We start from the raw sequence: 17,307 nt of genomic DNA, 5'->3' as shown, positions 1-17,307 counted from the left end.
CGAATGAATGAATAGGCCGAGGGGCAATAGTGGGAAGCAAATGGGATTGGCAAACCATTAGATATCGTAATTATTAAAGGGTTGAACGATGCTACAAAGGCAGCGTGCAGTGAGGTTGAGCAAGTGACGAGTTCCAATAGTGTGCCTAATCGTACGTCTTTACGTTCTCGTAGAATCACTCATCCTGCAGCTTCGCACACAAAATAAGGAGATTGAGAAGTGGAGATGAGCTTGAGTTGAAGCTTCGTGGTGGAGGAGGAAGAAAAGGAAAGGGAGGAAGACGGCCGACGATCGTAAGCGCGCGCTCACCGCTAGGAAGTAGGAACGTGAAAATTTCAAGTTCGCAGCAGCCCGGGTGAAGCCGCCGCGGGACGGTGAGGCAAAAAGGTGAGAGCGCCGTTTCCCCGATCGAATCTAGTTCGAGCGATAAAACGGCCGACTGGCGTCGGGTGTTCCGCGAACGCGGCCCACCGCCACAGCCGGTGCTCGTGCCCCACGCACCTATATGAGATTCGCGTAAGCTATAGCGGCGCTCAGTCGCAGAGCCTCGCGCGTCGTAGGAGCAGCTCCTTGCCACCCACTCGCTCGTCTTCCCGAGGCTCAACCGCCGCCGAGTCGACCTCCTCACCGTGCCCCGGCATCGTCAGGAGAGAGGGAGCTCCGAGAGAGCTTGGCGCCCCCTTCAGCCCTCCGAGTTTTCTCCAGCTGCTGGTGAGCCTTCAGGGTGAGTCCTTTGTCCCGTCCTATCGGCAATCTCCATTAATTCAGTGCTCGGCTCCTCTCATTATCCGATACGCTGTTTACGAGTCTCCTACGTCAGCCCCCTCCCCGTCTGCGGGACCATCATCCTAGATCCTTCGACTGTTTTCCTGGGCGTCGCTGAGGGAACGGCTCGCGATCCTTTCAAACGCTAACCGATTGCAGCGAGTCAGTATTAATTCCCAATTATTACCATCAAGGCTTCGTAATGCCTTATTATTATTAACTTTATAATACCTTCGAGCTGAGCCAAGTGGCAATTTATGTCTCGCGTATTTGATGAAAATTGTGAGCCGAGTGACTGTTTTAATTGCGCGTTGAAGCATGTAATCATTCGTTTTAATGGTATAAACAAGTAAACAAAAAGTAGGTCTAACGAGACTTTTACGATTTAAAACTGAAATATTGAATGTGACGAAAAGGTCTCGCCGCTTTCGAAAATCAAAAGACCTTCGCTTTTTTTTTCATAACAAACTTACGTAAAGGGAGTTCGGAAAAATTATACTAACAACGTAAGGACAACAATAACGGCAATAACGACGATTAAGATGACGATGACGATGACGACGACGACGACAAACAATAATAAAAACAATAATAACTTGTTTTCGTTATAAAATTGGAACTCTGCAAATAAATAAATAAATAAATAAATAAATAAATAAATAAATAAATAAATAAATAAATAAATAAATAAATAAATAAATAAATAAATAAATAAATAAATAAATAAATAAATAAATAAATAAATAAATAAATAAATAAATAAATAAATAAATAAATAAATAAATAAATAAATAAATAAATAAATAAATAAATAAATAAATAAATAAATAAATAAATAAATAAATAAATAAATAAATAAATAAATAAATAAATAAATAAATAAATAAATAAATAAATAAATAAATAAATAAATAAATAAATAAATAAATAAATAAATAAATAAATAAATAAATAAATAAATAAATAAATAAATAAATAAATAAATAAATAAATAAATAAATAAATAAATAAATAAATAAATAAATAAATAAATAAATAAATAAATAAATAAATAAATAAATAAATAAATAAATAAATAAATAAATAAATAAATAAATAAATAAATAAATAAATAAATAAATAAATAAATAAATAAATAAATAAATAAATAAATAAATAAATATATATATATATATATTTACGTAGAATAATCTATTCGCGTATAGAAGTACACATGTATAAACGTATATACATAAGCTCTGTTGGCTCAGTAGGTTCAACAGGTGTTTAAATCAAATAATTTTTACGGTATTTATACATCGCTCGCTATGCGTTTGCACAGATTTGAGTGATTAATATTTAGTTCGATCGCATTATTAAAAAAAAGAAAATAAAAAGAAAAAAAAGGCGTTATAACATCATTTATAAATACAAGTTATATGCAGAGAATAAATTCAAGGCGAATTGCCTAGAGTGCTCATTACAACAGCTTTTATCCGTTATAATAGTCACAGACAAATATGGAATGATCTTTCGAGATTCTATCGACTTTTAATTGATACATAAAATACGACGCGCGTCCAACCAATTGTTTTTCGTACATGATTAACTTATCTCTTGAATGACGTTGACTTGAAATTTTATGTTCGTTTTCTCATTATTATTGTTAAAAGAGCGAATAATGCGGTATGATCACACTTTTGAGGCATCACGAGCTTATTCATCGACAGAATGGTCAAAACACGTTGCGGCCTAAAATTACTCGGCAAATATTTACATTTGAATAAAGGCGCTTACTTTGGATGAGAGGAGCCCAAACTTGGACGTAAACATAGTAACTTTACGTTGTAGAATGTAGGAAGGTATAATGAAGCTCGAGCGAGCGAGTCATTAATGTTCGACCTACGTAACTGCAATCACGATAATTAAGGGAAGAGCAATGAAAAATGGGAAGAAAAGTGGCAAATCGAAAAAGAAGCATAGTTGTTGCTTAGCTATCGAGGACGTGTCGGTTTAGTGTGCTTATTCGTAACAATTTGTCGTATTCCTGGCGAGTTACGTGGATAATTACGTAAGTTGGGCTTTCCGAGGATCCGCTTAAGATTCGAGTTGGACGAGATGGAATGGCTTCATGCGCTGCAAACTATATTCGGAAAAGCCGAGCGTAAATCCACTAAAGTCTGCTGTTACTCGGGCAAAACCACCTTTTTCTTTTTCCGTTGCAAATGGCCAATTGAAAGTTACAATCTATCCGCAATACACGCTCATATCTGGCTCTGAGAATGCTGTTTTTTCTCGTCCGCTATATTTTGTTGATCGCCCCATGGCTTCGAAATGTTGATTATTTTTGCATCGAAGCAACGACGTAAATAAATTATGCTTTCAATCGGCGCTGTGTTTCACAAGATAATTAGAGTCAGTTTGAAAATCAGTTTGACATCAGCTTGAACTCAAAAAAGTTTAAGCAATTTATTATAAATATTTAAAGACTAAATATAAATAAGTAAATTATACTAAGACAACATTTATTTACTGATAATATACTCTTTAAATGTTACTAGTTCTTTAAAACATTAATTAATTGTACCGAAGGATAAGTCTTCTGTATTACGCTTTTATTCCTTTTTCGTTATTATCTTTCTTACACTTTTTGCATTACATAACTATAAATTATGCTTCTGCTACATAATGTATATATATATATATATATATATATATATATATATATATATATCTGTGTGTGTGTATTTGTTTAAAGAAAAGTTTGCATTTTATTTTATCCTGTACGTAAGGTAAATGTTGAGATTAAAATTTTTACGTTCATTCAATAGAATTGCTAAAATTCACACAACATTTTAATAAAAATCCAATGCTTACGTTCTGAAAGACATTATTTATTATTAGAATCTATCTAAAGAAAATGAATAGCTCGTAAAAATTACAATTATATGTATTCCCAAAGTCATTTACTCCAATTACAATAAACATTGTGTATAAAACTACAATTCTTTACTCATTACATTTTACATGGAGAAATCGTATAACTCATAACGGGAAGTAAATAGATGAATATAAAGTTATTCCACTAACTCGTTAATTAGATATAAAATGAAGGAAGTTCAGAATTTATAATTTCTAAAATTGTTGTAAACTATATACCGTGGCGTCGTTAACTTATAGTCGTATCGAATAAAAAAATTATCGAAACGGTAAACTTCTGTAAATTCTGAAGTCGACTACTAACATTTGCTCGAGATGCTCACAACCGATGATCGATACACACCAATCATTTCTCTATAGAAGAATGTCACTACTTCGTTTTATTCTGAAAAAGTGGAACACTAGACGATTTACCGGTTTCCAACGTCGTTTTCTATGTGCACAGTATTTACACATAAGATGCCTACGCGCGCACTCCCTAATCGGACAAAACATAGCCTGCACCTGAAAAGTAGAATGATCAGGTTAGCAGACCGATATTTTATGTTAGATGAGAGATACAGAGTGATGGAGATAGATAAACATATCGATAGAACGGTAAGCAGTTAGATAGGTAAACAGATAAACATACAGACATATAGATTGACAGATAGATTAGATAGATAAAGATATATAGATGCATATATATATATATATATATATATATATATGCCTAAAGAATGAGAGAGAGAGAGAGAGAGTATAGATGATAAGCAGATCAATTTGACACATGTTGATTATTTAGAAACGAAAAGCCGCGTGTGCTGGATACTTCGTTGTGGTTACAGATGCGCTAACTATTTTATTGCGACTATAAAGTTATATTATTCTGCACCTACGTATGCAAACTTAAGTATCTTTCAAATACCAGATAGCAATTATTATTGTAAAGAATTCTTAATGTATCGAGAAACACAAAGATTAATAGACTTTAACTTAATTCATGTCGAATTACATATAACCTAAAGAAATTCCGAGAACAGTTTATAATAAAATAGCCATGAAAAAGATACACATACTTTTAATTAATCTGTGAATCATATTTCTTTAAATCATAGTAAAAGAAGGATGTTTAAGCGATTTGAAATTCATATATATTTATACATTCAATATTCTCTTCATATTTTATTTTAAATTAACTTACATGTATTAATAAATTTTAGTAAGGTTGAAATCATGTTTTTTAAATAGCTTCAGCTATTTAAAACATATTTCTTATATCTTTCATTCAGTGTTTATGACTTTCCTTATCTGTATAAATGGTATTTTCACACCAAGATTGAAAAAAAAACAAAAACAAAAAAAAACAAAAAAAAACGATCCAGGGTACATATGAAATTAATGTTTATTTTTTTATTAAATTAATCAAACAAATAATCGATTTTTATCCAAATCTTTTTTATTGTATAAGAAATATTTATATTTAAAATTTGTAGTAAAAAATCAGACAAAACTTTAGATTGTTTTAAAATTATTGTAAATTTAATTTAACAGTATTTATAATTATTAAATTTCTATTAAAAACGAAAAGTATAAAATATGTATCCATATTTAAATATTTTCTTGATAATAATATCTACTCTATATGTTTTAATTTACATTTTTGTATAAGATTCATGAAATATTTCCTATTTATGAAATATAAACAAGGACGATTAAATTATATAGCTCAAGAACACATCGCGCAGAATAAAAAAAAATAATAAATGATTATAAATTACATACTGGCAAGGATAATTAAATTAAAATTAAAAATTGTCATCTGTTTATTTCCTGAGTCTCGTTATGCATTAATAATATTCACAATTAACTAAAATAACTAAGCTCCATTAAGCATTGCATTATACCGTTTAGAAACGCTGACTGTAAATCTGTTGTTCACTTACGATACTAAAAAGTATACATAAGTATAGATGTCAATCATTTCATTTATGTTAAAGTACTGTAATCATAAAGCGAAATAATGAGTATTTTTATGTACCTTTTTTAAAAATAATTAGCTTTATATAATACCTTTTTTTTTTTTTTTTTTTTTAGATAATTAGCTTATCATTATGTCGAGTTATTTAAGAGCAAGAATTTTAGTTTAAATGTAAACTATATCAGTTTTTTTATCATTATGTAAATATTTGCTTCGTTTCAGCGCTTTATAAAAATCAAAATAATTATATATTTTTAAAGCGATTATTTTTAACAATTTAAAATAGATTGCGTAGTTTTCATTTATGTACATATCGTATAGATTTATGTAAATTAATTATACCTAATTATATTCAAATAATAATTTCTTTAGTATCCTTTGCATTTTTATTCACTTATTAGTTCTATTTAGATATTTATCTCATTAGAATTCTATATAAATTTCTTAATAAGCACCGTATTATATTCAAATTATCTGACAGAATGGTATTTATTATTATATTATTATAAGAATATCTATTAATTTTTTTTTTATAAAATAACACGTATGATATTATCTTAATAAATAAAATGATGAATTAAATTATAAAAAATTTGAATATTGTGAATGAATTATCAAATTTTTAATTTATCTATTTATTACAAAAATTAACCAAAAAATTGTTGAAGAATTAAGATTTCAAGAAACAATTAATATTCTACTGTCGGTGAAAAAAAAAGCTTTTAAGAAATTAGCAGAAATAAATGAATTTGTAAATTCTGAATGCTTAAAAAGTAATAATATATTATTATATTTGTATATTTTTCATGGGGAAAAATCTTTATATAAATTATTATCACATGGGATTAGTATTTGATATTTCTTCGAATTTATATATTACTTCTTTGAATATGTTAATGCTTTATACTTAAAAAATTATCGAATTAAATGAAAACATAATATTATCAAGAAAATAGTAATCCCTCTTTTTCAATAATTTTTACTGGTATTTCTATATTTTTAAGGCTGTATTTTTAAGCTACAATTAAAAATATTTATTAGTTATGTACAATGGTTATAAATGATAAATTTCTATTTTTAATAGGCATTTGCAATATATAGCTTTGTAACACTAGTATCGCAAAATTCTTTAAGTAATGAATTTTATATTTTTGATGCATATAATAGTTTCCAAAAATCTTTACGGTATACAAGCAATAAAAATAATTTAGTCCTCTCTCGTTAATTATTCTATATTTTCAACTTGTCAGTTTTATTTTAAGATATTTGCGTGATATTTATGTGACTTTTGTCTCATCGTTTAATATAACAATGAAAGATCTAATAAGTAAATTGCACGTGACGAAAGATTTAATAACAGATAACGTATGCCGAAACTCGCCTATGAAACACAGAGAATTCTTCAAGGGTCAAATAGTTCAGGCTCTGTTTTGTCATGTAGCACTTTTCGTCAGAATAGTAATGTCATCGTATTATAGGAACAAGTGGTTCGTGGTCGATGGAAATTAGGTACCTCATTCGCTGCACTTAAAACTTGAGAGAGTTAGAGAGAGGGAGAGAGCGAGAGAGAGAGAGAGAGAGAGAGAGAGAGAGAGATTATACGTATGCGTGTGAGAAAGAGAGTGAGTAAGAGAGTTTAGATGAGAGAAAAGGCAAAGATCTGAGCAATAGGCGACACTCATTTAGCGGTTCCCGTGCTTCACATCGTGAATTTAGATCGAGGACGCAAAGGCCGAGTCTCTAAGCGTGCGCAACAGAAATTGAAATGAGGGAGTAATAATAAAAGAAAACGACTAGTGAAATGAGTGCTTAAATACGTAAGTTTAAATAGAAAGATATGTAATGTTGAAATTCGTTTTTAAAAATCATTGGATACTTAATCGTATTAGCAAAAAAGCATTATTTGAAGTGGAATGCTCACATTAATAGATATTTACATTAATGAACATATAGTCTTTGGAATTATGAACAATTAACACCTTTATAGAACATTAAAACTTTTATTAATTGAATAAAATAGTTGATAAAATTTCTTCATAGACGATATACAGTAATATATATATATACATATCTACAATCCTACGAAGAAAAGATAAACAATCATGACAATTATATTATATTTTCTTAAAGTCTTTATAGTCTTGAAATCTCAACACACAAATTTAAATAGATTTAATGCCTAATTCGTTCAAACACGATAGTCTAAATAAATATAATTTAAAAAAAAATTATTTGAATAATATATAATTATATTTTGAGGAGCGAATTGATGGTATAGACAATTAATGTTATATAAATTATTATGATTTAGAAATATGAGACAATTGTCTGAACTTTTGTTGAATATGTGATAAATATTTTGTATTCATATTCAGAATAAATTACTCATAAATTAAAATAAATATTTGATATCCTGGTATTTATTATTAAATTAAAATTTTTACGTACTTTATTTATCGCACAATATTTATACACATCAATCCTATTTGTTAATAGATAAAACATTTTTCAATGAATGCATACGTCTTTAAACAAATCGAATCGAATCACATAATTATTATTCATTTATTTCTTTAAATTTATAAACATTTATATGGTATGAACATATTTTATATGCAATTATTGTAAGAATATATTCGGAGCTGTTAATTTTTCTGTTTATAATTTTTTTTATGTTTTCATAATTTATTATTAATTTATAAACATTTTACAATATTTTACTGAAAAATATTTCAAAATTTTATAGAACTCAAAGAATGTAGACTTTATAAATTATTTTATTTTTGATAAACAAATATAATTTTTTTAAAATAAAATAATTAATATTCAATCACATATATTTATTATTTATACAGATAGCAACTTTTCCCTTATTACCATAATACTAATATGACTTGCAATAATAGATTAGTATAATTTATAAATGTAGTATAAATATGAAAAAAAAATTTTTATTTCCTTATAAAGAACATTTGAACAATGATATACAAGATATAAATGTATTATTGAAATACATAAATTATAGTAATAAGATAAGTACTATTAAAGAAAGAAATTTTTATTTATATATGCCTCAAAAATAAATTTATTTTTAATAAATGCAGATATTTTCCTAATTATCAATATTTTCTCATCATCCTATAATTATAATTTATATAATTCTTTCGCGAGATATTTTAATAAAATGATATCATTCTATTATATTATAATTCCATAATATTATATTGATAGGCGGTGAATTATAGAATGAGTTGAAAAAATAATACAGGTTTTGTGAATCATAAAAACATTATTTATATTTATTTGAAATAATTCTGAAAAATACTTATAAGTATTTTTTCAATTGAATGAAAAGATTTTTTTAGTAATATACCAAAATTTATGTATTTGAATTTCTTCTGAAAAAGATTTAAGAAAATAAAATAAAATTTAGATACTATAACAAAACTTATTCTTAATTAACTAAATTTAATTGCTTGATTATTAATTCATTGACATACAATAGTTTTGTATTTTATGGCCATATACAATCTTTTTACAAAAATAAATAGTAGGACAAGGAATAACAAGGGTTATTATTAAGAATATCTACGTCGAACTTAAAGTAAATTAGAACAACGGTACTGAAGATATCGTTGACATCATTTAAGAAATGGCGTTTCGCGATAAATGCACTTAAATATTTAACTCGAATAACCGAATGCGAGTTTATTTTAATATTAGATTAGAAATATTTTAAAATCTCAAATTATAGGAAAAATTTTTGGTTAGATTCGGTAGATTTAACATTTCTTCCTGATATTATTGCTAATAATTTAATTTTTATAATAAAATGTATGATATGATTTCTGATAATTACTTATCATATCGTTATATGCAATTTTATTAATAAATCAGAGAAACATTGATTGTTATGGTTAAAAGATTGCGTGATATTTATGTGACTTTAATTGTTGAAAGAAATTTAAGTTTCAATTTTGTATAATCATAAAAACTATATAAATATTCAATTTGATTTAATAATGAATATAAATAAAATATTTCAAATATTCTGTTTTACATTACATATTGGGTATATTAAATAAAAGTATTTCAATAAAAATTTTCATATTTTTTAATGTCTCCTTTTCACTTACACTGTCGTTGTAGTGTGAATTTCAAAATAATCTGATACGACTTTAGAGGTAGGCGCGTGTTTTGGAATCGACAAACAAATGTGACATCGAGGTGTTTCCATCTTGCGAAAAAAAAAAAAATCGGTGTCACAGATGTGTGAACATAAATACAATATTAGCTGACAAGATAATTTAGCACACTGATACTAACAAAGAGATTAGTTATCTAAAATAAACGCAAACAAAATTAGACAAAAGAAAAGTTGATTCATGAATTAATAACTTGAAATAAGTATATTTTCAAAGCATACTTAACGATTTATTTGATACAAGTATAAAAAGAATTACCCTTACATAAAAATCTTAACTTATATTGTTCTTACAACATAGCTGATTTGGATAAAATAATGAACTTTTTTCCCATTTATTTTTAGAGATGTTTTAGAGAAGTTAAAAAGCTTGAAAGACAATAATAAAAATACATTTGTACAATAAAAATTTGCCTTAAGAATGAACTGAATGTAATATTATAGATAAACATAGTTCAATGATTTCCAAAAGCATAAATTAATGTAAAAAATTATGATTGAAATAATAAAATATTATAACCAAACTGAATATATATTTTTTACTGTTCTATTTTCAAAACAGGAAAAAATAAAAATTGGATCATATTATGAAACATCATTTTTCATGTACGTACGAATTGTATAAATATATTTCAGAGAATAATAACGTATTTCAGTGATAATTTATTTCATTCAATAAAAAATATTATTCGAATGATGTGGTTTATTGCATTTTTGCGTTGTCGTTTGAAAAGTAGGGCATTATGAATATAAAATCTTTTTTATGCTGTCGTTAATATTGAAAAATTAATTTATTATGTTAATAGATTAGTATCTATTATTAATAAATGGAGTTAATTTATATTAATTTTATAGTATAATTAAATTGAACATTTCTGGAGTAATGAATTTATATTAAAATAGAATAAATTATAAAAATTGTGTATTAATTGATGATAATAAAAAATTATTAATTCCTTATTAATTAATTATTTTCTAAAAAAAATATCATTTAAATTTTATCGGAACTATTGCAAAAAGCTACATTTCCGTATACTACATCGAACGTAAATTGAACGAAACTATCGTGAATTTTTATTATTTTCTTCATAACTTGCATCTATTATTTATTACCCATTGCATTAGATTTATAATATTTTTTTTTTATTTTATTTTATTTTTTTAATAACATTTTAATAGAAAATGCCTTGAAAGAAATTTCGCCTAAATCTACAGGAGAATTGTTTTCAAAATGAAATTTATTTTTCAGATATACAATCAATTTTAATTAATTTACTATAACGCCATTTTAGTTATATTACTTATTTGTAATTGTACCTACTGAGATATGAAACACTTATGGTTGAAAAATTGTATTTAAAAAAATTAAACAAATAAAATAATTAATGATATTGTACTATTGTTATTATGTCAATGTATAATATATAGTATGGCATGATAAATAGTAATGACATTGAAAAAGATAATACACGTATAATGTAATGAAAAGAAATTTATTCTTATCTCAATTTAAATTATCATGTAAAGTTCAAAAACTATTTATCGAGCAAATACATATATTAGGCTAACATACATTGATAACAACATTTATTTCAGATGGCCAATTTGAGAAATACCCTGGGGATACAAGAGTTGACTGATAAGAAGTCGGGATTATATCGAGCGCTTGTGGCGGAATTCCTCGGCACTTTGCTTCTCAACTTTTTTGGTTGCGGTGCCGTGATTACTGGTAGCATTCTTGCTATCAGTTTTTCCTTTGGTTTGACAGTCGCTGCTGCCATCCAAACCATCGGACATATATCAGGCGGTCATGTAAATCCCGCAGTGACACTTGGTCTTCTCGCTATTGGGAAGGTAATCATTTTATGATTTAATATTTTACTTTTGGCGGGGTGGGGGCGAGGGGCCCGAGGGAGGTTAAAATCCGCTTTTTTTCGTTTTAGATATTTTATAAAGTACTTCAGCTTTTATGTAGACAATAGTTTAATTGGTAAGAAGCGTATGCATTTAATACTATTAATATTCACTTTAAAACATAAATTAAACATTAATTTGAATTATGATTACAAAGTAAAATATACTCGTAATTAAATTATTAATGATGAATAAATATTATTTTATAATAAGTACTTCATCATTTTTTAAGAAATATCCTTTACCTCACGCGCTATTTACTATTGGAATTAGACATTTTAAAAAAATTAAGCGATATTTAGTAATTTTATAATTTGCTCTCAAATGAGGTGTAACTTTACAAATAACATTAGTATGCATATTAAATGCGGTAAATTTTATTTTAACAATAATTTCTAATTTTATAAACAAAAATTATTTATTTGATTAATTAAATCTTTAAGATTATTGTACAAGAGTTATCAAATAACGTTAGATAGAAGTTCTTAAAATAAATTCTTACTTGAAGATAACACTTATTATGATTATTGTTATTCCGTTTTTTATTATTTCATATTATTTCATAATTATATATCTGGTTACGTTAATTTTCGAAATTTCGAAATTTCTATAGGTTATTATACATTAATCATGTAGAAAACATAATTTAAATGCGTATATACGTAGTTAATAAAGCTAATAATTTAATGGACCGTTTATAGATTATTTATTTTACAATAATACAAAGGATCGTTGACAATTTTATGAAGTTAAGATTTTATCAAGGTAAAATGTAATATATAATTTGCTATTGATATTGATCGCCAATAATCAATCTATTTATACATTAAAACAGTATTAATTTTTTGAAGTATTTAGAAAATTCCAAGCAAATTTTTAATATAATTTAGTATATACGTTGTTTTCTCGTTTTTATATAATAATAATAACAATAATAATAATAATAATAATAATAATAATAATAATAATAATAATAATAATAACAACAACAACAGCAACAACAACAACAACAACAACAATAATAACAATAACAATAATTATTATTTTCAGCAAAACAAAATGATAAAAACATGTAAAATTTTTTACTTTATATTGAATGTACACCGCAAATTTCATTATTATTATTTTTTGTTATTATGTATCTTTTATGAAATTGATTGACTCCAATTTTTGCAGCATTAGTAATAGTACGAATATATTTTTAATTCCATTTCAAAAGTATGCATGCATGGAAAACCATATATACAATTAAATTTTTTTAACAATTTATTCTTAATTTGCCATTTCAATGCATCACCAACAATTACATTTAATATAATATTCGTTTATTTATGCCATGAATGTTGATTTAGTTAAGGCCTTATGTTTTTCATTCAAAAATAAATCCTCAGAGATCCGTCGTCTCATCTGTAGATTGACAGAATAGTACAATAGCCGATTTATTAACGATAATTTAACGAAGATTATTGTCCTGTAAAAAGTCAATTATGTCAAATATGTGGCTAATTTGAAAATTGGCGTAGATTCCAGTGATTCGAGCCATCTTGTACGTGGTGGTGCAATGCGCTGGTGCAATTGCTGGGTCAGCAGTGTTGCGTGCCCTATCATCCGAGCGGATGGAGTCAAGCCTAGGTGCGGTAGCGTTGAAGAATGACGTGACCCCGGTTCAAGGCCTCGGTGTCGAATTTTTTCTCGCATTAATTCTCGTCCTGGTAGTTTGTGGAGCCTGCGATCCTGGCAAACCGGAGAGCAAACCCCTCGCTCCCCTCATCATTGGACTCGCTGTAACTGTTGGACATATCGTTGGAGTGAGTCCTCTGTTATTTTTTTCCCTTCATTTATAAAATACACCATTCCATCTATACAACTCTTTTTTCTTCTTCTAAAGTTACTTTTACATGATTTTTAATCTAAATTTATTTGCATTAGTTGTTTCCAAAGCAATTGGGAATCGTTATTTCTAGCTTGCCGAATATCTAATAAATTCTAATTAGTTTACGCTTTTGCATTACCCTAGCCTTATCACAATAAATAATAACTGTATGACCAACAAAATTAAATAAATAATTATTTCATGTTATAATATATTTATTGCGATATTTTTGCGGATAAATGCGACTACCTAAGTACTAGGTACGCTAAGCTACCAAAGTAGGCTAGAAACCAGTTTTCTTACTTCACCTATAAATTCCCTACATAAGAACAGCTTTTATTAGTCCATCCACAAAGAGCTAAAGCATTATCTTAAATATGCAAAATTTTCCAAATCATCATTTAATGCTGAATGCGGACAAAACAAGCCTTTAGTTTATATTTATATCAAAATGTATTTGACAAAAAAAAAAAAAAAAAAAAAAAAAGGCATGCACTACACGAAAAAAAACTTTTGAAAATTTTTTGGTCTATGATAAGAAGGACAGAATAATGAAATGAAATAGGGATTCTTCATTAAATCCAGATAATTGAAGAGATCGTGGGTCGAAAAAAGTAACATTTTAAATTCTGCCTGTAATTTTGCAATATTAATTGCCAATAAATTGTCTGGTGAACATTAGATCCCACGCACAAGTACGGGCATGAATCCAGCGAGGGCCCTTGGTAGCGCCGTTGTTCAGGGAGAGTTTTTGGATCATTGGTTGTATTGGGCTGGTCCGATACTAGGCGGCGTTGCCGGTGCCCTCATATACACCCACGCACTTGGCCCGGCCAAGGAAGTCGAACTGCCCAGGTCTTATACGACTGTCGCTACCGATGAAAAGGAGGTAGGTTTCTCGTAAATGCATTTATTTTATTACTTTAATCAGGCCTGTGTGCACAGTAAAATGTAAGAAAATCAAGCAAAACGCATTTCTCTTTTTTGTTAAGTTAACAAACCAGTAATTCTTTAAATACATGTATCTTATTAGGCAATGTTACACTGTTATAAGCTGAAAGAGATACGCGTCCAAGCTGCTTGATAACTAATCTTATAAACGCTTAATTCTTAGCTTTGAATTATTAAATATAATTTAAAATCGAAAAATATAAGAGAAAAACAAACAGATATTGACAATTTAAAAAAAAAATATTAGATTTCAAGCCGTTCTTCTACAAATAAAAGCATAACTTAACTTGGCAAACTAAAAAGATGATATATGTATTTTTACAGTATTAGTTATATGTTCTGTTATGCGTCAATGTAGGTGCTTAACATTAATTTCTTTTATTACTTCATTGAAATGAATGACTTTTATTATTAAATTAATTAAAGTAGTTTATCTATACATACATTATAGACACTCGTGTTATGCATGCATGTATTTATGAGTGTATATATATATCTTTGTGTATGTTTATATATATTTATTTACATGTTGCTGAATAATAAATTTATACTATTAATATACAATTTCAGAGGCATTAAGAAGAGTCAGAAGCCTTATAAAGGAAATTAAAGAATAAGCAAAGCTTCCCGTATTGTGAAAAATAAGTTTTTAAAATTAAATAAGTGTCTATGATTTTAGGAGAATTGTGTAAATAATATTTTTTTTACACACTTTTTAAAAATATTTTATTATAATACATTAAAAAATATATATTAATATAATAACGTTCGTAATTTAGCTTTAAACAATAAAAATTGTAGTTATATCGGCTAGTCTTTTTTTTTTTAAGTTTGTTCATATTTCCATAATTATATTATTTATTAATAAAACATATTCCATATCAGATAAATAACAAATTTAAGGAACATATATAAACATAAGAAATTTATTACGTGTTTACTTATTCCAAAATGAAACATTCGAAAAAAAATTTACTAGTAGAGTTTTACGAAAAAAATAATGTCCAATATAATAAAAAAATATATATATAAAAAAGTTAAAAAAAAAAAAGACAGACGAAAGGCAAAAGCTGTAAGATGGAATTGAAGCAGTGTAATTGTGTTTGCCCCACAGCGGTTCGAGTACATAGACAGTGGACGGGGTGGCCTGTAAAATATGGGTCTACGAGCGAGATGGGCGAAAGAACAAAAATAAACGAGAAAAAGAGATATACTATAAGAAAGTGTGCTTGTATGCCTGTGCATTAGGGAGAGAGAGAGAGAGAGAGAGAGAGAGAGAGAGAGAGAGAGAGGGAGCGAGACTGAGCTATGAGAAGTGCACAATATAGACTACAACACTGATCGAGTATGATGTCCGTTATTTTGCAGCTCCATCGACTCAGCAGCGGAAAGAGATCACAGCCCGCTTGATCACCTTAACCCCGAAGCCCAACGATCTTTGTTTCTCTTGCCTCATTCCTTTTCTTCCTCTTGCTTTCTCGACAATCGTCGACTTTGCGTGACTGACTCACACACCTGCCCAAATATTACTAGAATTCTGCAATACGTTGAATTCTCATTATGGTGTTTATAAAATGAAAACACTCGCTTATCGATAACTTGCTCTCACCGTTATAAGGTACTTTCGATTCAATTAACTGCATTTGTATTTCGTACATTTAATTCACAACGTACATAAGTACATTTACATGAATCTAATAAAGAAGTCGATATTTAAAAAATTTAAAACTAATTATGTTTTTGAATATTACCATTTCATATTACTTAACTATAATATAAAGTATTTTTACTATAAATAATAATTAAAATATTATATCTACAACGTTCATTCTATATCTGTAAAGTTTTCTTTACTACAACGATATAACTTTTCAAATGAATGCTTTAAGTGAATGCTTTTTAAATTGTAAACACGCAAAATCGATCAATATCAATGGTATTTAAAACAAACAATCTTATCAATTAAGTCTACTTCTTATTCTGTGAAATATCTGTTCATGTAATAGTCGATGCAACAATTACGTGCTATCATAATCGACACAATAATAACGACATTACGACAAATTATAATAAATTTGCATTTTATAATGTAACGTTGCACGTATGTATATAACATTATTACCCAAGTATTATGGTCATATTATATGAAAAGAATAATTTTTCTTTGAGAAAAATGTTAAAATATAATTGTTTACTTATTTGAAATTTGAAAGGTATAAAATATCCAATTTTTAAATCAAATCATCCGATCTGTTTAGCTTCATTATAAATTCATTATGCGAAATACTACAAGGAATTTTGTACGAAATAATTACTTCTGTGTAAGCTCAATGAATTGTAACAATCAATATAACATTACGTTAAAAATATTATGTATAAGTAAATTTTGAAATTGTATAAATGAAATAAATTAATGAATCTCACAGCACTTGGTACATATTCCAATGAATCAAAGAAAAAAACATAAGCCTAATAATGTTTTTTAAATAATACAAAATTGTCTTTTACAAACATTTATACAATTTTTGCGCAATTTCTAAGGATTAAAGTAATATAATTCATGCACCATAATGCAATGAGAATGTAGTATACCATACATTTGAATGTACATTGGGAGGACAATTTTTAAATTTGTATATGGAAATTGTTCTTCCAATTTGTTTAAGTCTTTCGATTTTGAGCTTCACTCCTGCATATATGAATGTATCAACTAGGAAGTTT

General features: G+C 27.4%; 1 protein-coding gene across 2 annotated transcripts; it reads left to right on the top strand.

The window, feature by feature from the left end:
* The first annotated feature begins 459 nt into the window (after positions 1-459).
* On the top strand, positions 460-16,314 carry LOC105362331 (aquaporin). 2 transcript variants are annotated; one of them, XM_011499749.1, is made up of 5 exons: positions 460-724; positions 11,445-11,702; positions 13,286-13,570; positions 14,318-14,524; positions 15,701-15,840. In XM_011499749.1, exons 2-5 carry the CDS (start codon positions 11,445-11,447, stop codon positions 15,737-15,739), a joined length of 789 nt encoding a protein of 262 aa, XP_011498051.1. In that variant the 5' UTR covers positions 460-724; the 3' UTR covers positions 15,740-15,840. The 2 variants fall into 2 exon arrangements, with proteins under 2 accessions (XP_011498051.1, XP_011498050.1); XM_011499748.1 differs by lacking the exon at positions 15,701-15,840 and adding an exon at positions 15,955-16,314 and having other exon boundaries at positions 468-724.
* The last annotated feature ends 993 nt before the right edge of the window (positions 16,315-17,307 follow it).

This window comes from Ceratosolen solmsi, unplaced genomic scaffold (assembly GCF_000503995.2).
Source record: "Ceratosolen solmsi marchali unplaced genomic scaffold, CerSol_1.0 scaffold35, whole genome shotgun sequence".
Lineage (NCBI taxonomy): Eukaryota > Metazoa > Arthropoda > Insecta > Hymenoptera > Agaonidae > Ceratosolen > Ceratosolen solmsi.
This window is presented reverse-complemented; position numbering and strand designations above follow the sequence as displayed.

Bases quoted from the DNA above. Each gene is read 5' to 3' on its own strand.
- LOC105362331 (XM_011499748.1), top strand. From the start codon at position 11,445: ATGGCCAATTTGAGAAATACCCTGGGGATACAAGAGTTGACTGATAAG. The intron at 11,703-13,285 runs GTAATCATTTTA...AAATTGGCGTAG, and splicing joins GTCTTCTCGCTATTGGGAAG to ATTCCAGTGATTCGAGCCAT. The intron at 14,525-15,954 runs GTAGGTTTCTCG...GTTATTTTGCAG, and splicing joins TCGCTACCGATGAAAAGGAG to CTCCATCGACTCAGCAGCGG.